Source organism: Tribolium madens, unplaced genomic scaffold, assembly GCF_015345945.1.
Source record: "Tribolium madens isolate multiple individuals breed KSU strain unplaced genomic scaffold, Tmad_KSU_1.1 Scaffold_96;HRSCAF=242;Tcas5.2_LG5, whole genome shotgun sequence".
NCBI classification, from domain to species: Eukaryota; Metazoa; Arthropoda; class Insecta; order Coleoptera; family Tenebrionidae; genus Tribolium; species Tribolium madens.
Genome location: NW_025401068.1, coordinates 4,009,224 through 4,033,130, shown reverse-complemented (window position 1 = coordinate 4,033,130; position 23,907 = coordinate 4,009,224). Strand labels below are relative to the sequence as shown.

Genomic DNA, 23,907 nt, shown 5'->3' with positions numbered 1-23,907 from the left:
CAAAGAAGTAAATATTAGATAGCAATGTTAAATTTATTGATCCAATACGATAAGATAATCGATAAGATAATTATGCAAATGCAAATAAATAAGTGAAAAGTATTTTTTATCAAGGAATTACCCAAAAACCAAAGGAAGTTGTCGAATGCTCAAAAAGGGTTTAAACTACAAAAATAAATCGTAAGTATTTTCATTCTTTATTAAAATTGCGTATGAACAGTGTAAAACAATTTTAATTAATGTGATTGTGGCATTCACTTAAGTTTACGTATTTATAAATAAAGGATCAGACAAAAATAACAATTCAAATCTAACGATAAAACAACAGATCTATTTTATAATAGTAAATTTTTGGATTATATACAATTTGGTAATTAATATTTATTTTCCTCCACGTGTGCATACCTATTACAATAAGATTTTAATTCGTGTCATTTTTATAATCATCAAAGTTTTTGTAAGTGAAAATGATTGCCAAAAAACGTAACAAATGTTTGGAAAAATCTGAATAAGCCTTCGAGGTTGTATAATATTTGTATTTAGTGACCAATATAAAAATAAAAAGTGATGGAAAAATGCTACTTTGTAAATCGACTGTTAGAAGCGCATTATTTTTAATTAAATCTATGTGTTTCTTTACTGGAGTTGGCACACTACAATGGGTTGTTGGTCATTCGTCAATAATTTTACAATGATTGAAAAAATAAGGGAAGGACTGCTACGAATTATGTAAAACATTACAGTCTATAATCTTTAAATATCATTTCAAAACCTATGGAATAAGCAACTTCAGCTTGGCTAACTGTAGTGTTTAACATTAACGATAATCAATTTTCTCATTCAACAAACGTAAACATTAAAAATGAAACAAACAACTAATTCAAGATAAATGTAACATTATTCCCTGATTCGTTATAATTATTAAAATCGCACGTCATTTAACAACAGTTATTAACATTAGTAAATAGATAACTTAGTTAATAGAGTAATAAAATTTACAAATCTTCATGAAATAAATGAATGTTATGTAGCACCTAATATATCTATATACATTTAATTTTAGCCGATGCAGGTTTGCAACAATAACAGCTAAATTTCTGCAGTTTTTGTACAGATTGATCAACAGTATGTTTTCATGAATTGTATGTAAAACACTTTAGAATATACTCCGATATGACAAACTGTTTGCTATTTATTGCTACATTTTGTAAATCACCAATCTGTATAAAGACGCAACGAATTTAGTTTTAGTATAAATATTTCTGATGTCTCAGCTTTAAGCTCTATTTCTACTCTCTATTTCCTCTACTTAAAGTAGATAATCACGCACTTAAGTCCTAAATTAAATAACATTATTTACATCAGCGCACAAAATCAACAGTGCTTTGCAAAATGCAGTGAAGGCAGACATTGAATTTTTCGTGAATTTTTTCAGCAATTCCAAAAATAATCAATTGGAAATTGAAAATAAATGTGCACTTTCTGGAACTTCTGTTTTTTATATGACTAACATAAAAGTGATGAAGCGAACAGTTTTTCACTAAGGCTCGCTTACTTTGGCACAGCTATTATTTAGCTAGACGTTGTTTGTTAATACTGCATTTTTACAAAATAAAATTTGATATATTTCTCTCAATATAATTTTGTGTATGTACATTTGAGTGATATAGAAGTGCCTCTCCCTCTAGAATTCGCTATTGGTGTCACCGAAGCCACAGCCAAATACCAGTATTTGACGAGTGACCCTCTATAATATGCACAACCATTTGCTTACAACGAAAGCGTAATACTAAAGCTGTACACAACAAGTAACAATTAATGAGTCTGATGTTTTAATACAATGGTTTGAATGCATATTATATTGATTCTAAAAAGAACTGTACCCGTTTTTTCCAAACCCCCGAATCATTCGAAAAACACGAAAAATTAATTCAGTCTTTAACAATGCCCTCAGCTCGCAAGAAACTAATGTTCTCTCCACGTGTTCCAAACGGGTACAGCCCTCCACCTACTACTCCTACACGAGATTTCATTGTTCCAGACGATAATCGCAGCCCAACAAAGGAATCTCGCTTGATGATACAATGATATGTAGCAGTAGAGTTCAGTCGGTGACGTTGCTGGGACCCGGAGGGTCGCTAGCGGGGAGGCTAAGCAAGTGTTAGGCTTCTAGGAAGATAAGAGCCGTCGGTTTCGGCTCCATGTTGCTCTTCTTCGCCTCAACGACCAGGAACTCGATGTCGTCGCGGTCTCGCCGCGCAAATGACTCCGCAATGAGGCGGGCAACGTCTTGGTGCTGGAGGCCCTCGACACGAGTGCCGTCCACCTGGAGGATCAACTGGCCCACTTCCAAGCCTCCCGCGCTGTACGCAGCCCCGTTTTCCTGTATTAAATCATGCACATGAGTTGCGAAACTCCCACTTAATTTCTACTTCAGAATAAAATTACACCCTCGTGTTGACTTTTGACATACGCGGTGGGATTCAGACAACGGAGATTTTATTTGACTATAAAATTGAGGTTTTACCAGTTTTTTGAACGTTAAAGCTTATTATACGTTTATTGCGCGACCTTTGGCACAGTTCAATTGTTCAGAAGTTGTTTATTTGAGTTGAACTTGTTTATACAAAATAAAGAAATGAATTGGAAAGCAGTCATGTCCCATTTTCCTGTTCGCTTTGTTGGATATGACACTCGGGTTGTAACACTAGACTTTAATAAACGTTCAGATGGCATTCATTCAAAGGTTTATTGTTTGGAAAACAACGACTTTAAATGGTAAACGTCTTATCTAACGTGTAATTAAAGTGTCAGATTTTTCAATTAATAATTAAGTAGATACATGCACATACAATTTATATTACTATTAACACACTTATTTTTTAAAGCAAAAACATACGATGGAAATAAATGATTCAACTCATTTCTTATTTGGAAATTACATTTGCATGTTAGCTACACGATATTGTAAATAAACAAAGTTGATCATCAAATTTCCCAAAAAAGAATTTTGTCATTTTGGATACTTGGTGAAAGTTTGTGGTGGTGAAAGTTTAAAAAAATACTGATTAAACTAATTACCCGTCAAGCAATTTGAGTTTTGAATTTTGTAACTGAGATTATAACATGCGCGCAGGATTTTGAAAATTGCAACGAAAAAAGTTTAAATTCAAGGTATTTTCGAAAAAACAATTGTTACTTTATCAAACATTTTCAACATTAATAACCAATAAAATCAGGTAGCTAAAAAATTAAGATATATTTTCGATTAGGCATCTTTTAAAAACAAATAAGCCAACAACTGCCAAAATTATAGAAGAAAGGTTTTATTTTTAAATGTATACAAAATTTCTAATAACTGGAAAGGACGTTCTTCAAATGTTCTTTAATTTTCAAAAATCTATGATTTTAATAAAATTTTTGAATCAAAATACTTTTGGCGTCGATTTTCAATAATAATTCAACAATAATGCCAACATTACGTGTTTTTATATAAGTTTAATAAATTATTTTGATTTGTTGAGAAAAGATTCTCTAGCTATCAGGATAAAAATTACAAAAAACGTAGGTGAGGTAAGTTGCCTAAGGCCCGTTTTACATTTTTATGTCAGTCGAATCATAAATCGTCCAAAATCCCGTGTTGGCCAGTGTAGTATATTCAACACGGTATATCTCGGTAACTAACAAACTTTTATTAGATTTTTTTTCACTATTAGTTATTATTTGGCATAATCTGTAATACCCTAAAATTATGCGTATAACCTGTCAATTTTAGTTAAAAGCCATAACTTTTGTGAACAGTAATTAAGGTGAAAAAGATGTTTTTAATTTTTATGAATCGAATTATCAATATGCAATTTAAAGTATGTCAGGATCATAGTTTCATACACGGTTACCATCTTCATGATATTAGAATTTACTGGTATTGTGATTTATACAAATGGCACGTAGCGACTAAAAAATCGATGGTTTATATTCAACATGTTCTATTTCTTCCCTTTATCGCCTTTTATAAATCAAAAAAATGGATTTGTGTAAATTCCGCATCTCGGCAGCATTTTCCCACCGTTCTTTACAAAGTTTCATCGCGTTAAAAATCTCAACATATAAGCTTAAGCCTCAAGTTGGTCGGTAATGAGCGGTAGGTACTTTAACATGTACCCGTGTACAAGTTATAATACGCTGTCAGCGATTTCTCACCAATAAAGTCCTTTAACTACTGTCACGATCTTCACTTCATCGCACAAATTCTCTTATTTATAGCAATTAAGTAGCTGTATGTACGCGATAACTACTTACACTGAATGCATTAGGCTGTGTCATAATTGCAATATGTGGGGATTAAAACCTAAAATGTACACAGGAAGTCTTTCTTACATTTATGTTGATGATTCTCGGCAGAGGATGCTTCGTGTTGGCGCCGCCTTCGATGGCTATCCCCAGAATGGGCTTTGTCTTCTTCACCGTGACCCGCAGATTGCCCTCCTCGTCCTGGATTACTCTAGCGGCCTCGCGCTGTCCATCGGCGCCGCCGTCGCGGGCCAGCCGCTGCATGGACTGGTGGCGGCGCATGCAGCCCTCGCCCTCCAAAAGGGCCTGCTCGTCCTTCATGTCGAAGCTCCGCGATAACTTGTGTGCCAATTCCTAAAACGCATTCATTAAAATGCCCATTTAACGAGATGAGATGAGAGTTGGCTCATCGAGTTTCAACTCGACTTTTACATGGAGAAATTCGAGCCGATTATTGTGACAATGAATAAGAATTAACACGACATAAAACGCATACTTTTTATCTTTGTGGTGACCTGGATGATGGGAAAGTGATATCTTGTGTGACAATTATTTGTTTATTTTTAATTTCGTGCAAGATTGGTGCTTGTCACACTTTTCGAGATTTCAGTTTCTAGAGGATGTAGAAAGTTCCAGAACCATTTTTAGTTATTGAAAGACACATATTCGGTTGGTCGAAACGTTTTATAGGTAATAAAGATTGAGTACAGTATAGAAACTTTTATCTTTACTTGGTCTCGGTTGTAAATTTTACTTTAGACGAAGAAAATAAAAATACATGGTTTCTTCCACATAAGAGCTTTATTTTTGTCTCAAATTTTGTTTTAAAAATGTGTAGGTTTGGATGAGATAGACCTGATTTCACTAACGGTAGTAAAATTTAATGGTCTGTTAGAAACAATCGTTGACATGCCTGTAACAATGCAATCCAAGAATTTATCCACTCGTTAACTTTAATAGACCTTGTCGTTTGTGAAATTAAATCTTCAAATAAAAAAGAATTAAAACATATGTAGATAAATTAAATAAAATTTGAAACATTATTAAAAAATATTCCACAAACCTAGAGCTAGGATAAATAAATAAAATGTACTTCTAATTTATAATTGTTTTATCGTTTTAGATGATTAAACAGATTTCAAAATATTTTACTTTTGCACAAAAACACAAATTAGCAATTCAAAACGTTATGAAATTTTCCAAAAACTTCGTTTTTTTCTAGTATGAGTATAGGCTGAATACGAGTAAAAGTACCAATTTTTTATTGAAAAATGTCCTTATAAAATCGAATGACTTGTGTAAATTTACTAATTATTTTGTTGTAATTTGTGACTTTGCAATTGATACATTTTGTGTAACGTTATACACTAAGAATTTTTGTTTTCCAAAACATTATTTTTTTAAACCAAACTTATAGCTAAAGCCTCTTCCCTACTTTTAACATGAAAAAACATTAATGAATTCACTACTGCGTTTTGCACATCTTCGTTAATAAATTCCAAATATCTTTTCCTTAGATTATTTGGTTTTGACAGGTCTTAATAAGAAATATCATGGTCAATCATTATAATAAAAACTGAAAAATATTAAATTTATTCCTTGCTGTTACAAAAAATAAATAAGGATTTTTTTGTTTGGGTTTCAGCCTACAACTAAAGCGTTTGGCGATTAAAAATTGCTTCAAAAATCGTCTTTACCTTGAAAAATATTTATTATGGAAGAGTTTTAATCAATAAATCGTACCCAACTTCCGTGTCCAAAAAATCTTGTTTGGAAGCTTCAAAAGTCAGCAATTTTGAACAAAAAATTATTTATTCAAATACCGGATATTTTTCGTAACTATGGCAGATGATTTCACCGTCTTTCTAATTTAAAATTTAAATCGAATGATATTTTAATAAATACTCAATTCGCGTCTTTTTTTGGTTCATTTTTATTAAAAATTAAATCGGCCTTAATTACCATTTCTCTAAACGGCAAATAGAACAAAACTCCGGTAGATGTTCCCTGAATTTATGAAACAGGTCTTGGCCAGATCCTCCATTTTATTACCTCCATAAAATTATAAAATTTGTAACCACGTCACATTCAATCAATACAAAAAAGTAAGAAATAAAAAAAAAACTTGAAATTACTATTTGTTTACCTTCAACTTTGCAACGAGATTATTATTAGAGCTCAAAACCAAACATAATTTGTTGTAAAATATGGTAGGTACTAATAAAGTATCGATACGCATTAATTAAATACGTTCCCACATAGTCTACTAACGATATAAACCAACTCTCATCGTATTATCATTTAATCATAAATGAAACAGCTTGACTACGCTCGGTAGGTTAATAAAGAATTTTTTAAAGTCGAGGTATTTCAAAAACATCAATTTATTTGATTGTAGAAATCTCGTTTCGATAAACTTTCATTAACCATAACGAACGAGTAGTACACAAACCGCAAACCGAATTTTTGCAACTGTCTATCTCTAATAATAAGCACTATAAATGAATTTGAATTGGGATTAAAAACCCAGAAAACAAACCACACAACTACCTCATACTAAAAATATCGCAAAAATGAAATAAGATCAAAGAGTTTCTTGATTGCAAAAAACATGTTTTGTGCTCTTTGATCGATTTCATTTTCTTCCCAAGACAGTGCACTAAATCTATGTATAAATTAGCATGCCCCATGCTGTGTGGACGATGAAAGTTATTTCTTGATACTAAAGTTGTACCTCGTGAAGCAAGGAACGCCCCAATTTATTTAGATTTGCTTGTGTAATTTTGTTTCAGTGTTTGAATGAAAGTGATTAGACAATTCACAAAACTACAACATTTAGATAGAAAAGAAGATAAAAAGAAAACGCTAAATATGCCAATCGGGTTGTCATGTTTCTGACATCACGATTTATAGGCTTGGAAAATTGTTGTTGAATTTGGTGAAGATTGTAGTGGGTGTTTGTGATGAATCACTATTTCCACTCTTGCATTATTCAAATTTAAAATATGCCCTCGGCTTGAACAAAAGCTTTGTTGATAGTATTGTTGTCATATAATAAAATACACCAACGAAAGTGCCGTTCATAAATTGAACCCACTCTAATGAGAAGGGAGAAATTTATTAGCAGGCATTTTGCAAATGAGAAACGACAGTTTTGAAAAGCGAAACTAACAGGCCAATAAATCGTGAATTTGGTCAGGTGGCACACTTGAATTTGTACAATAACGCCCGTAGGACTCTTCACGGTACCACAGCCGGTGCTAGAACTATACAGTGCTGGAGTGACACTACTTCAATATTTACAGTGAGAGAGTGCTACGAGGCATCATTTCGATTCAATTATTTCAGTGGCAAGACAGATATACGTGTGCCATAATCTATATAAGGCCGCATGCTGGAGTGCTCTGAAGGGCCTAACACTTACAAGAGGTCTGCCCCAGTACCAAGACTTGACTTTCTGCGTCCACCCTCCTAAGCTCGATCGCAGACCACCAAGGTACCCGCTCTGCAAACACATTCCAATTTCGTACATTTCGTCAAAACGCGACGCCAATCTAATAAAACAATCACTTCACCTAACATTGAACAAGTATGTGCTATTTGTTGTTCAAAAGTCAAAATCGAAATTGTCAATTACTGCAACTTTGAGCCGACAAAATTACTTTTTTTTCTTCAATAGCGTAGTTCCTTGGCTCAAAATTTTTCAGTATAGATCTAATGATTTATTGTACAGATTCTTATTACACAAAAACCGAACACATATTAGTGACCTATTTAATCTTAAAAAAATGCGAAATTGCTACAAATGTAAATGAAAAGTAAAGCAAAATAAATAAATATTTTAAATGAAATAAGAAATACAAATTTTGTGAATTTAGAGAATATTTACAATAAAAGATGGAAGGGGATTAAATCTAGTTGTGAAAATGCGTCGACACGACAGAGTTAAAATAAATTGCATAAATAAATCTTAGTGTTCAAAAAATAATTATGGATGGTGGTGACTATTGATGGTGTTTTAATTGAAATATGAAATCCATCCATACATTTTCATTATTAACAAAAACGTGTCAATATGTATACTAGATTCATAATTTTTTCGATAAAAAATGTAATTTAGAAAGTTGTTTTTGTAAGGAATTATAAAAAATACTTTGTACTCGTAATAGCAAAAGTAAATAACTTGAGTGATTTTTCGTTTTTAACAAGATAGAAAAATGTGAACTAATAATTTCCAATCATATTTAAAAAAATATAATTTCTTTAGATCCAGTTTATTTTATCTTATGACAAGTAAAAAGGTAAAAATAAATAATTATTATAAATATAATGTAATAAAAATAAAAGCAAAAAACCGACTCTATAAGAACATAATGTAGAAACGCGAAAATAAGTTTTGTGAAATTTTGTACTAGAATGAATATAAAACAGAAGAACACCTGCTTAGGGCTGATTAGCCCAGTGGTAAGTACCCAACTAGTAGTAGTGTAAAAAAAGTTTAAAGACGTAAAATAAGTAAGTAAGGTAACAAAAAGTAAGTACGTAAACATAAAATTGCATACTTAAAGAGGTGAAAATGTAAACAAAAGGTACGTAATAAAGGTACGAAAGAACGTGAAAAATTAGTTAATAAAATATACTCCTAACAAAATAGTAAACAATTATTACCTATTATTATCAGAATTTAAAGGAAAAGCCAAAGAGTGTATTAAAAGTACCGCAAATAAAGTAAAGTAATATCTTGTTCGAACCTCGTGTGTAAAAATGACAGTTTTGACACATATTTCGAAATTTTGTTACCAAAAAATAAAAAATAAAACATAAAAAGCTACTTCGTTTTTATTTGAATTGTATTCAAGGCTATTTTGTTTAATTATTTGCAAGTAGGTGAGATATTTTTACATCAAAAACTCCATTTCTAAAAAATCAACAAACCATTTAATTGTTTTCTTATGAAACAATAAAATTACATTTATGTTTTGTTATTTCCCCATTTTCGACGTAAAGAATTTTATCTTTTACGTGGCTTCAGGTATTTTCTTTGTTTGATTTTGCGTCTTAATTGACAGTCCTACTACAAGTCATCATTTTTTTAAGTAGGTTTAAGATCAAACATTTCCACGGGACATTAATTCTGTCTCTCGACGATAAGCGACTTATTTTATCAGTACCGCACTGAAAATTAAATCGTTAGTTACCCAAGCCGCGTTGAAGTAATCCATTACCGAGCAAAATATAAAAGCTCTAAAAACGCTAATAACCCATAATCTCGATTTTTCATAAATCAAACTAGTTACTCAACAATTTAATATCAATTAGACATTTAATCGTGGCAATTAGCTGTTTTACTTCTAACACTCGTTCTTCTTAAACAGCTTAATGAGTGTTATGAAGTGACCATTTTTTCCGCTCCTAAAACGGCAATTTTCCCAATTTGGTTGTACCCAACTCTGCTAATTGAAATGAAATTGTCGGTGAGAAATGTTGTAGCGCGTTCAAGGCACCAACCGAGGCACCAACCAACCCACCGTCTCGCTCTCATGTTCTCCTCATACTAAAGAACCATGAAACCCACACTTATGGTACTGTGGTACCAACCAAGGTACTACTTACCCACAAAGGTGTACGGGTCAATGAATGGAATGGTCGGACAAGACGTTGCGGGTACTTATTTACAGATAGGTGGTACTCACCGAAAAAAAATCAGTATTTCACAATATCCTTCAACAAATTTCACTTTGTTGTTAAATATTTACCTTTGGTTTTCGCGCTATTTTAATATGCTTGATTTGCAAAAAATACGTAATGACGTTTTACGAGCGTATGGGTAATGATTTGCTGGCATGTAATATCTGGGAGATCTCCTCGAGTTGGTCACTTATTGCTTTTGATATCTTTTTTGCACCGCCATCAGAAAGAAATTATTCCTACTTGACTTGTTAGTGACATATTTGCATGGACCTTATCTTTTTATAGCTGCAAAAAGATAGAGGCATCTCTGCGGCTCGTTTTTCTCTATCTAAAATCAATTCAGCGATTTATTGCGAAATTAACAATTCATAAGGGTTTTTTACGAATGCTTTTGTGGTAGAAGACTACTTCTAAGAAATTTAAGTTTAGAGTTATGAGATTGTGTTTGAATTCGATCGATGCAAATTTTAAACGACATCTAATAAATTCCTACCAGGTTTGTAACGATTTTTAATTTAGTTTGTCCGGCTAGAATATTGATCAAACTTTGCAAATGTCCTATTTGTGATGTCAACTGGATTATTCTATTATAAAATAAATGCCCTAGTACCGGTTATATAAAGACGTATTTCATACAATATAACTTGCAAAACCTGCAAGGCAAGTATAAATAAAATAGTTCTGTTTGTTACATCGGTAAAAAAGCACAATTTGCAATATAGCTACCGGTAATAAATAAATATGAGAATTATCTACTGGTATGTATCGATATGGGTCACTAATTTAATACCACGTATGAATAAAAATGAGTGACAAGTGTAAAATTGCAATCTAACCACAACACGAATTCCCAATTTAATTTTTCTGATAATGATTTATTATTCATCATTGTGTTTTGGGTATCGCTTTTATAGGATTAATTTAATTTACAATTCAGATATAATTCGTCGGAGCAATAAATGTACAAAGCTTTGACGTTATAGTGAAAACTTATTCGTAAATCATTGTTAAAGTATTGACATTTTCTTTCTTGTGAAATAAATACGAGGAATTTTACTAATTTATCTTTTTGGCTTTATAAAGAAATTAAGAGTAAATATTATACTTGCAATCAGCTGTTTTTTACTGAATAAAAATTGTACAATTATACTCGTAGTTTTTATGATAAACAAATATACCTATTCAAGCATAATTAATCAGAATAAAAAATTTTGTATAAAAAAATATTACAAAATGTAAAATTGTGAAAGTGGCTCAAGAAACAATTGACACAAATTGATGACTAATTTAACTTAGTACTCAAAAATAAAAAGCAAAAAAACATAATTATATGTATTTATTTTATTTAGAAATCGTGAGTCTAAATTAAACCGTAGTCTGCTGTACTACAAATTTCAATTTGTCTTGAACAGTAACTTTAATACGTCAGTTATTTCTCAAATTTACCAATTTTTGAACACCTGTCTTGTATTAAAAAATATTGACTAAAAAAATCTTTTTTTTCTTACCTTTTTTTTCTTGGTCTGCATTAACAACATTTTCATGAGTATCAATGTTCTACCTCTCTTTTGTCATTACATTAAACTATATATTTATTTAGAATCTTCACAGAAATAAATATTTTTTATTAAATTTAAAACAATTATTATTGTTAACACGTATTTTAACTTTTTATATTTTAAATGTCATTTTGAATATAAAACTGCCAGCTGAAGTGTACAAAAATACATAGTTAAACATAGTTCAAGGTGTATAAATAATACCTGTATATTACTAGAAATGTCAAATGAGTTAATTAACTAATTATTTATTATTTGTACTGAAAATAGTAAATTATTATTGTTGCTTACAGTACCTACTGAACATTATCTTTTATGCTCCAGATTTTCAAGAACTATTTAGTAACCTTTTAAAATATGGTTGAATAAATAAAAAAACAAAACTAAAACTGACAAAGATAAATCTCAATTATGAGCCGTAAGTCATTGTTAACAAAACATAGCCTTTTAACTTTTTTAGTAAATCTTAATTTTAACCACTTTTTAAACAACATTCTTGTAAATGTGTCTAAAAGTGAATATTGATTTACTTTAAAGTGATGAGTACATATTTACTCTTGAATCACATTCAACGAATTAAAATTTCCAATAAGCGATAAATGTGACCATAAAGCTGATTTAAAATTTCATTTCCTCTATTATTCCCGATTAAGTATTTAGCAAACCTCTTTACAAGATTTATTAGCAATAAAACCAAAATTTATTGTATTACTCTAATCGCGAATACAAGATTCCTGTAGCCTACACAAGTAAAATTATCTGAATCTTGATTAAATTTTCTCCTCGCATCTTCAAATCAAATCGTTTAAAGATAAACGATTTAAACCTCATGTCTGAAACACAGTTTTTGCAAATAAATCGCCTGTACCTTTAAAAATTTAAATTTAATTAGAAACTATTTTAATGTAAATAACTTGGACGCGCTGTAATTACTTAACAAATAAATCGCCTTTAATTAACCTGATTAAGACTCTCATTACCATATGAGTCTGTCGAACAGTTAAAAGGCTAATTGTAATTTAATTCAATTTATTTTCATTACATCAACACACCTGGAATGAATGAATGAATGAAAAAAAGGTGGGCTAGCTCTAAGAACATTAGTCAATGCAGCTTTTACTTTCAATAAAAATCATATGTGTAATTACGAAAGAGGAGAAATTGCAACAATGAGCAAAACAAAATAATATTTTATAGTCGATTGTTTTATGAGAACAATGCTGTGCCAATTTTTGAAAAAATACATAATTGCAGGATTCTGTGGTCAATTTTATCGCCTTTGTCAAATCCCGTTACGTTGAAAAAAAAACAGGAAACCGAATAGCCGTCAAAAAATATAAATAAGTACGAGTGTCTTGTGAGAATTCATTTCATTAATTCAGGCGTACAGTTAAGCAGAGAGATTTTTTTCAGCGGCGGTACTTTATCTCAGATCGTTCTCCATACAGGGTGATTACGAAAAAAACGAACAAGCTGTGGATTAAATCAAAGACAGGATGCGAGATTGTAAGCATCTATTACGCCATTACTTCTTGAAAGATTCAATTAATTATTTAAAAATCGAAAATAGTCTCACACAATGCTTAATAAAGAAAAAGTGCACTTTTAATTAAAGGCAGGTATCTCCCGTTCAAGGTGAAACTGTTGCGTTGCTGCATTATTGTTCCTCATTTTTCTTTCCTCCTGTATTGTGTATGGTGCTGTAGAAAGTTATAGCTGGACGTGTTAGCTAATTGAGAGAAGTCAGGTATAATGAAACGGAATTTTAGTTCATTACCAGCTTGTTTATTTTGTCGGGTGAGGAGACAAGGAAATAAACGTTTAACGGGAGATTTGGATTTTTGCAAGTTTCAGTGATAACGTTTTCGAAATTTTCAACTTTCACCGTGGCTTGTAATGATCGGTGTTCATAAAAATGATTCGTTTAAATGGAAATTACAAGCAGATAATTAATTGTTGCATAAAATAAACCTCGAATTTCGTGCTTTTACACTGTAACTAATGTTTCAATTTTTTTTTGCCAGTAATTAATTCGCCAACACCGTTGATTGTTACTTAATATTTCTATTGTCTTATCTACAACGATCTCTGACAGTGGCATTGATCCTATCGTTTAAAGTAGAACTGGGCTGTTCTACTTAGGTAATTGTTGTTATTACAAGTTTAATATATTTAAAGATTTCAAATACTCGTGTGGAATAATTTGAGAATCTATTTTGAGAAAAGATATACAAGGTGATCACAACAGTATTTAGGTACTAGTCACGAAGAGCCATTTTCGTTCCTAAAGTCATTAAGTAGAAAGGGCCTTTCGACCTACTTTTCACTCAAGAATTTTTTTAAATATTATGCGAAGTTACACAAATATAGAACCCTTCACTTCCCACAAATGGAAATATTCCTCTAGATTTACGTTTAATCATTTAAGCTATTATTAAACTATTTAAAAAATATAAGATTTGTCAAGTTTAAAACAAGAAAAATAAAAAAACAAATATAAATTTAAAAAAATCTCATTTATTATACTTACGAGTATCAAAACATTTAACAATTAAATGCCATCATTTTAATTTTAACAGATTTAAAATAATCTCAGTAGTGTTTGCATTATACTCATGTTAATAGAGTACTTTGATAAGTGATAATTCCTGATAAAATAACCAACAAATTTAAAGAAGGTTCAAGACTAGTCCTTAAACTAGTTTGATTTCTCCATTTTTTGGGTTCTGTGTTAATATAAAAGGTGAGTTAATGTATCTTTAATAGAAAATTGTGTTTTATTTACTACAGACGACTGTAAAATAAAAAAATTTGTGTTTTGAGTAAGCCAGTCAATATTAAATAAACAACTACAAGATTTTATCTACTGAATGTTTTAAACAAAAGGTCTAAAAGATATAAAAAAATCTTAAAGTAGGTTCATGATCTAAAAAGATCATAATTTAACTAGAAACAATGCACAGTCTAATTAAATTTAAAAAATCTTTTTCAAATATTAACTCAAAAAATAAAAAAATGATATACATAATTGTTTCCAAAAAACTTATTTTAAATTTTTAATAAGAATTACCTACAGTTATTAAAAATTGTATTTTTTTAATATTTCTCAATATTAAAAGTAGTGCTCGCAATTTTTTGTGATTATTCGTCTTCTGAAATTTCGAATTATTAAAAAATAAGAAAGTGTAAAAAGGTTTACAAAATCTGGCTCAATATCGAGAATATAAATTCGAATTTTTTATTTGAAAACGAATGAAAATACGTAAATCTCATTCAGACATATGTACAAGAAATAGATTTATTTTTATTGTTGTCATTACAAAAAAAAAATTAATTTCACTAGAATGAAAAAAAAAACAATCATAACTATAAATCTTTCTTTTTCGAACCATGAATATAAGTGATGTTGCTTTACCAAAAAAATATAACTCTGAGAACAATCAATATTACATATAAATATAAAATTCAGAAAGCGTCGCGTTTATCTTTAAATGCACTTTAGTAACAGCTATTTTTGTCATAAATTTAATCTCTGCAAACCATGAACATTTATACAAATTAGGTAGATTTATAATAATGGAAATAACTAATATTTGAATTTTATCATCAGTAATTTGTCATTAAATTGTAATTTCAATAAAATTTATTCCCCTATAGTGTCAGTAGTACTATTTTGCATATGGTAATTATAAATATTATTGAATGGTAAATTAGTGAAGGCTATTTTTAAAAGCAACTAAAAGCTGCAAAAGTAAAAGTCCTAATTTCTGAAAATTTCTAGAAAAAGCTATCCTACAATGACTACATCTCCAATTCAATGAATTGCAAACCGCTTGTGCAACCCAACACATTCATTCCAACTAACAATGAATCAAATTAGCCTTTCAATTAAAACACTCAGATGCGGAAGTATATCCATAATTAGGATTATAACCTATGAACATGATAACCTTTCTGAAAGTAAGCAACGCACACTTTTGCAAATTTTTCTCCCGGATCTATTTGGTACTAAACTATGGGTACTAAAAGCCACTACTACATGGTACTACTATCACTACTCTACCAAGTCTAGAAATAGCAGTGTGGCAACATTGTATAGCTTACCTGGTCCTGAGATAGCGTAAGCATGGAACAAAACAAAGCACAATCAGACCGTGTTGGTCAGTCGGTTGGGTACCATCGAAGGTGACGCGACCACGAGGTACTTGTGGTACCATCACCAGCTCTTGTTACGTAACAACCAATAATCGGTCACTACAGGCGTTGTGACAAGTGTATCGTTATCGTTTTATTGACAACAGGTTTGTATTTTTTTCGTTTTTACTTTCTTTTTGATTTGTTGCTCTACTCGCTTGTCTGAGACAGGAAATTACTTTATAATGTCCTGTCAATGAGGACATAAATGGGAGGCCTAAATCGCCGGGCATTGCACTGAATATATTAATACCTGATTTTTGTGAAAAGTCAAAATATGAAATTTAAAATTTAGCTTTCTCCTATTTACAATATTTGCAAAAATGGAAATATTATTTCGTACTTGTGGCAGTTACAAATATTTATTTGCATATTTTAATAAATTCCCTTACACAAAAACATCTTTATTGTGAAACAGTAATTCTTATTTTACAGTCTTGCTGTTTTTTTGATAACAGAACGTTAGATTGAAAAAAATCCTAAAATTAGTGATGTGAAATAGCTACCAACAATTTATTTTGATTAAAGTTAGGTACAGAGTTTGAACTAAAATTTTGTTATCTACTTTAGTTTTATTAATTTTTAACATCATTATTCTTGCTATGACTTCAAAAAATATTTCAAAAACAAATTTTAATAATTTGCATTTAAATAATACCAAATTTATGGAAAAACAGTAAAAAATTACTTAGACTTTGCGAAACGTATTATTTCACTCTGTTCAATCAAAAATTGAAATAAATCTCATTTTACTTTAAGAAACTTTTCTTCTGATTTTATTATTTTCTGAAACACGTATTTGTTGGATTTAAATCTAAAAGAGAATTTTCTGAAAGTGTCTTCCAAGTTATTTAAACAAAAATTTCAAAATGGGCCAAGCAAATGACTTTTTAAATGGTGTTGAGAAATTAAAACTTGATTGATATTAAATCACTAAATGCTTCTTATTGAAGTATTTGTTGATAACTTATGAATTAATTGATTTAATGATCAGAAAGTTTATCTTATAAAAACTTTAATAACGCGTAACCACGCATAACTTGTAACATATTAAAAAATGTAAAAAAAACTATAAAATATGCAGCGTCCAATTGCATAATTTTGTGATATTTTCTACAATTATTTAATTTATTTGACTTTTCTAAATGCGTCGTAAATAACTGCAAATAATGACCACCTCGGCTTGAATTTTTAATTAAAAGTAAGGCGTGTTGTGTTAATGTCTATCTTTTTAAAATTAATAATCCTCATCCAAAACTTATTCGCTCTCGAACGAAATTTATCGACATTTGTGCTTACTCCACGTTACAATTCAGTTTTATTATTAAAAAGTTTTCGTCTTTAGTGTGGCAATTTAGTCATTATATCATTTTTAACGAATAACCGGCCGCGGGTAATAACAACCATGATTAGTAGGTATAATAACAATAATAATAATTTCTCGAGCGCATACACAGCCTCTCGTCGCTTTTCTTCGTTCCGTTTTTATTGTATATTCCTAATTATCCAATGCGATGATTATTTAAATATCTCGAATAAAAATAACACATCATGCTTTGATCAGTACCGAAGCAATTTATTTTTTCCGTCGTTGTATCAGTCAATTTACGGTTGGCGTTTATTAAAACTGTACACAATCCGTTAACTATTGTTAAAGTCGTTAGCTACGTTACCGTATAACACATAAAAATACTAACCCAGTCTTGTTAAAAAAGGCAAAAATGTGCAAAAACAGATCACGATTTTCTACGGTCGAGGCTTTTTCAGTGGGAAAATGTGGATCAGTGTTGCAGTAGGCCTTGTATTTGCATCAGCAGACGCGTAATAAACATCTCAAGAGTTTGTCGCGGTTCGCCTTGTGACGCATCGTCGAAGTCGCCGGTTCTTATGCACGCGAAAGTTATTATTGTTGCTTGCGATGCATCATTTAATCACGAATTTCTTTATCGACGCCAACAGCGTGAAGTAAAAGTCGATTCGGAACGAAAGACATTTTTACTTTCTTTCGATAAGGATGTTCCAATTACAGTTCGTTCTCGAGGACCGACGTTTTTAACCGTGTCATTGACGGTTTTTTTATTTCACTCACAACCTGTCACTGAACTGGATTCACACATTTTGTTCTTCAATAAAAATTAGAGCAATATGGTTGTAATAAACAGCAGCCTTTTACCAAGGTTTTTAAATAAAAAAAACCCAATATTGGAACGGTCTTCTAGGTCATTATTAAGTACGTAAGTACTAATAATAAAACCGAAAATAAATTTAAGATTTTTCTTCTACACTTAGGTATCAAAATTAAATCTATTGTAAAAACATATGGAAAGGAAGAAATTACATATATGTTCTTTTAATAATTGTCATTAGTCATTACGTTCAAGAGGAAAGTTTTCTGTTTTTTTTTCGAAGAAATTATGACTATGTATGTAGTATTATTTACTCAATTTTGTTTAAATTGTGAATTTTTTAATCTTTATTTCTATCTCTATCAAAGTACTTTTTATTTTTCAACATCTAAAGGAAAAGAGCCTGAAATGTCTGTTAATCTTGAATTTACTGAAAAAATATATCCCATGAAAATAATTATGTATTCATATCACGATTATTCGTTTTTATAAAAAAAAAATAAAAAAAAGTTTGGCCCCATACCTTCTGCTTACCTGGTATATTTATTATTTAAAAATACTAAAAAAGGATAATATTCTGATAAAAAATAGGATAATCTAATGATGTAAGTACTACAATGTTTACATAACGAAGAAATCAATGCACAAAAATTAATATATTTTTAGAAATATTTTATTTCTATATTACTCTTGTAATTATGCAGAGTGATGATAAAGTCCTACACAAAATTCCGCTATGCTATTCGAAAAATGCTCAAACAAGTCAATTTTACATTTTAAAAAGACTTATTAAGACTTATTGGCATATTTTTTTATTATGACTTTTAGTGCCTTTGACATTTATGTGGGTCTTTATCATCACTCTGTATATTAGTGGGTATAGTTCAACTTATACCTGTTTATTCTTTATTACAGTCTTATTTCTATGATTTTTTTATTGCTCTATTGAAAATAGTTATTTGTATTGCAAGGTAAAAAGTGTATCTTTTTCTCCCGCCGGTGGAGGTTACCATCCGAGTCTTGTCCCACTCATAGAGGAAAAGACACTTTCTTCCAGTATAATACATATAATTTTTTCTACGATCCAGCAACAAAAACTTAAAAAATTACCATTTTTCTTGATATCCCAGTTTTGTCATTAAATCTAGCAGCATGTTTTTATCTCCCTTAGAGATTACATATATTTTTTATGTAATTTTGACAGATGAGGGAGGTAATTGGCCACTTTCCTTTCTGAAATTAGGGTAGAAAAACTTACTTTCCATTAGGGTCGTAGGAAAATAGTATTACCTAAATCCAATTACAATAAATAAAGAAAAAAAAACAAACTTTATTATTAACGAGAATTTAATATTGACTTACATACAGATAAATTCAAAAAAAGTGGTCGTTAATTTTGGCATAAAAATAATTATTCCTGTGTAAATAAGCATACTTAAATTAACAAAAATAAATTACTTGGAATCATGAAGTTTGGTGTCATCAAATCAATTTTGTTGTTAAAATGTAAATTATTTATTATTTATTAATTTTTGAAATGACATTGACGACCACTTTTTTGTTTGACTGTATGTACTTTTACGTTGGTATAAATTTTTACTTTTATTAAATTTTATTGTTATTCTATCGTATTTTTAACAATTATTATTATATCTTGAATAGACACATTACCATATTCTAGACGAAAAATGGGGAAAATATTCTTGAGTGTAATTACGGGAAATAGTCATTATTTAGGTTACAAAAATTAAATGACTGAACGATTAAAATCAAAATTACAGGTAATTTAAGGTAGTCAAACTTGAGAAAAATGTAAGTTGAAACTATTTGTTAAAAAAATCGTTGGTAGAAAACCAATTATTTAAAAATATTGACAAGTCCAGGTTCAAGTATGTCCCTACAATCAGCTAACTATCTCAAATATACCGTACTTAAATTTTACACACGGATATTTTATTTCGACACAACAATGATGAATTATGGTACAACAAACATTACGATAACGTCGAATCGTTTCACACTTAATCGTATGCGTTATCAACTCTCCTATTGCCATTTAAAGCTAATATTACAGTTCCATGCAATTTCACATGACAGTTGTAATAGCAAGTAAAGGCCGCTTTCACTGAATTACTACCATTTGATTTAAAAATAAATTAAGTAAATTTAATTATTATTACATACATAAGATGATTGATATGGTTGTTTACAATGTTGCAGAAAGTGATTGTAATTGTGCGGACTGAATACAAATAAATCCTGGAAGGAAGTAAATGTGTTTTTGTTTCATTTTTTGTGATAATTTAATTCAAGTAAACAGCAATGAATCGAATAAATTTCTTTGTTTTGTAAGAAAAAGTACCACTTCTGGAAATGATATAATGAGAGGAGAGTAAATGCAAGATGCAGCGAAGCGTAACAGTGCAAGAACAATGTCCCCCACTAAATCCGAAACAAAGCCGTTTATCTCTTAACGGTACTTCCGTCGATTTACAATTTTGCCAAATTAAACCGTTGTGATATTGAGACGTTGTAAAAATCGCAATTCAGGGTTAAAGGTTTGCGCTGAATTACGGCGTGTTCCAGTGGTGACCGCAACGGTACTTTAGCAACTTAAAGCCTTCATCAACGGCCGTTAAAACGCTCGAGATGCCTGTTATAACGATTTCCGACAACGTGACGACTGCTTAAATTGACGGCTTCGGTGATTTATCATGCTTATGATGCACTAGTTTTAGTTTTTTTGCACAAACTACACGTTTCTGCAAACGAAAGTGCAACAGTTCAAGTGTTCAAGACGGTTAAAAATCTAGTTCCGCAACGAGACTACACCAATTTCGCGATTTGCGTCGACACACCTAGGTAATTAATTGAGCTTAGAAAAACACCTGTGTGACCCCGACTTGACCGCGAGCAATGGCCATTAACAAAGCGGTAATTCACTGATGCGGCAATTGCTAATCTATCTCATTTGGGAACCCGGTAGGAGTTCAGTGAAAAGATCAATAAATGGAGGTTATTAATGATCTAATCTTTATTGAGAAAAATTCAGCGCAGTGACAGGTGAACTAATTATAGATACATCATTGCTTTTAACTTGGTAGCTTCAGTCTAATACAGCAGGTTTCTGGAGTGCAAATTTCACCGGATTAAATAAAAAATACCACAAAAAAAACCAAACAACTATTTCTTTCCCCAATAGTGTTAGTTTGTTAACTAAATAATGAAGAAATAAATCAATCAAACTATCGAACTACAGAAAGACTTTAACCACATCTAAAAACATAATATTAAAATATACAGGGTGTCCGTTTTTCGAGCTCCACCATGGGGATCTCAATTACTATAAGAAATACGAGGTCGGTTAAATTAGGGCAAAGTTGCGCATTTTTATGCTGAACAATTATCTGAAAGAAAATTTAATGTGTCTTTTTAGTTTTTGAATTATTGAAAAAAAAAACGGAAATTTGTAATGTTTGTTTTTTTTTTAAAGCAAAAACTAAAAGACCTTCTTAAGGCATCTTTTTTACAAAGAATCTAAATCTGTCATCGTATTTTCGAAGGCGCTCTTGATGTCAGAGTTACAACACTAAACTTTGGATTTTCTTATAGACTCCATATTTCTGTATTTTTGAAAAGTCTTTTTGTTCCCGATTACAACGATGTATCACACGATATGATCAAATTTTACATGCTGATCAAAATTAAGAAAAAACGTTTTTGCGAAGAGTACTTTGGAAATAACGCCAACAATTTTAATTAACAAACTAAATTTTGATAGTTCAATTAAATTTGGATTTGGAAGTCACTTCCGACAAGCTTACCTACTTAAAAACTAAGGTTTTGAAATAAGAACAACGTGATAAACTAGAATTTATTCTTCGCAAAACAAAACAACACGAACTTATAAAAGTTGCTCGAATGTACCACCTTCCACTGTTTTAAAATTTAGTTTGTTAATTAAAATTGTTTGCGGTTGTTCCAAAGCACTCTTCTCAAAAACGCTTTTTTTTAAATTTTGATAAGCATGGAAAATGTGATCATATCTTATGATACATAGTTGTAATCAATAACAATTTCAATAATTCAAAAACTAAAAATGACATATTAAATTTTCTTTCAGATAATTGTTCAGCATAAAAATACGCAACTTTGCCCTAATTTAACCGACCTCGTATCTCTTATAATAACTGAGATCCCTATGGTGAAGCTCGAAAAACGGATACTCTTTATTTTAGAAAATTATTTCTGTAACTGAAAAGCTAATTCAAATTGAATTGAACACAAAAATTCAAATTTTAAGAGTTTTCTAAATAAAATTTTTTGATACCTCAAAACACATATTTTTTGAAAAACGAGCACATTTTTCAAATGTACCACAGATTTTTTCCAATAAATATACATAGTATAAGCAAAAAACTCTTGATTTCAAACTTTTCGTTCACCTTGGATGTGATTTAAAATGTCTATTATCTTAGTTTAAAAATATCAAAGCTATATTTCAAAAAATATGTTATAAGAAATCTAATTGAATTTTTGAATGAAAACTGCAACCTTTGTATAAAGCTGTGGTTTTGTGGACACGACCCATGACACCAAAATAAAGAATTTAAGAATAGTAATTGAAATCATTGTTATCCGACCTTTAAAATTTACATGTTAATTTAAAACCCAAAATTTTTGCAACACCTGTGTAACACACACCAGATCCATTGTTACCTCAAATATTACAAAACTTGTGTTTGTTAGAAAATCTGACCTAGACCGGAACTAACATGCTAGACACGTAATTTAAACAATAATCACTACCACATCATTTATTTACTCCAAGTCAACAATTAATTAACGGTTATTGTTGACGAAATCTTAAGTTTCCTCGTCAATTAACCCGATGATTCAGCCCGTACCTTGAAAATGGAACAAGAATGACACACGTGAAAAGCTCTTTGTTTGGCTTTTTAATTTAACTATCCTAGTGAACTAGTCAGTCGTGACAGAGCCCCGTTAGTCGTCTCGAAAGTTTAAACGAAGTTAATTAGGTCTAAAATCCACTGAAATTTCAAGATCACTCTGAAACGTGTACGGTTTTCTTGAACAAAATAACCCGAAACAATAAAAGATAACCATATCGAGGTGGGATATTGCGCTAGTTGTGTCCTAGAAACCGGAGAAAACTGTGCTCCGGTATTACATTTTAACCGCGTCCTTAGAAGTCTCTTTATTTACTCGAGTGTGGTTTTACAGGCGATTGGAGGCCACCATGGAATCATGGCTCGTCGACGTGAAAAGGGTCCGAATCCCTCGGCCCAAATTCGGCAGTGGGTCTCGATGCGCCTACCCCATTGAACCCCCGAAAGATTACATCTATGACGACTGTCGACAGGACGATATCAAAATCAGGGCTGCCCTACAAAACACCAACTTGGCGAAAGCCACGGAAGAGCTGCGACGAGCTCTCCAGGAGAAATTGTAACTTTAATCGCGCTTTTTCCTAATTAGCTGACTAATACACGCAAGTTAATTTACATTGTAAATGAAAGTTATAATAAGCACCTGGCGGCTTCCGCACAAAATTTTCAATTAAAGAGAATTTAATAATTCCAAGGAATCAACGTCAAAAATGATATGTTCATTTACGTCCTGATTGTTGCTTCCACTAAATCGAAATAAATTTCAAATTAGAGAAATTGATTCCAGGGATTTTAGGGCCAAATAGAGCGGGATTACTTCCAAACCATTTGATGTCTGATTTAGAATCCTCAAAAGCGTATTAGTTTTGGTCAAGTGGCGGAAAATTTGCAATGTGAGTTAGCAGAAATAACTTTGTTTTAAATGTAAATATCCCACAAATACATACCACTACACAACATTACACTAGATAAGTTTTAAACTCTAATTAATTTTAAGTAGTGTACATAACTGTGATATCTATAGAAATATTATTCCATACATTTAGAGGAATTCATATTCGATTATGCATACATTAATAATTTTTATGTTATTTTTGTAATAAAATATTTATAAATTTCGACAGAGTGTTTCTGTTG

The 23,907-nt window shown here is 30.8% G+C and overlaps 2 protein-coding genes and 1 long non-coding RNA gene across 3 annotated transcripts in view; 2 read left to right on the top strand and 1 right to left on the bottom strand.

Annotated features, from left to right (window-relative positions):
• Positions 1 to 85: 85 nt before the first annotated feature.
• On the top strand, positions 86 to 2,488 carry LOC123012406. The gene is made up of 2 exons (XR_006413214.1): positions 86 to 180; positions 2,042 to 2,488. It is a non-coding gene; the product is annotated as an uncharacterized LOC123012406 (long non-coding RNA).
• The window catches only part of LOC123012404 (whirlin), a 62,924-nt gene continuing 39,224 nt past the window's right edge, over positions 208 to 23,907 (bottom strand). The window contains exons 14-17 of the mRNA XM_044410289.1: positions 15,645 to 15,650; positions 7,715 to 7,795; positions 4,378 to 4,644; positions 208 to 2,383 (exon numbers count right to left, since the gene is read on the bottom strand). Coding sequence (XP_044266224.1) covers positions 2,162 to 2,383; positions 4,378 to 4,644; positions 7,715 to 7,795; positions 15,645 to 15,650 — 576 coding nt within the window. The 3' untranslated portion in view covers positions 208 to 2,161. The remainder of the gene's footprint in view (positions 2,384 to 4,377; positions 4,645 to 7,714; positions 7,796 to 15,644; positions 15,651 to 23,907) is intronic.
• On the top strand, positions 15,679 to 23,891 carry LOC123012405. Its single transcript, XM_044410291.1, has 2 exons — positions 15,679 to 15,841; positions 23,105 to 23,891. The coding sequence occupies exon 2, from the start codon at positions 23,121 to 23,123 to the stop codon at positions 23,331 to 23,333; it is 213 nt and encodes a 70-aa protein (XP_044266226.1). The 5' UTR covers positions 15,679 to 15,841; positions 23,105 to 23,120; the 3' UTR covers positions 23,334 to 23,891.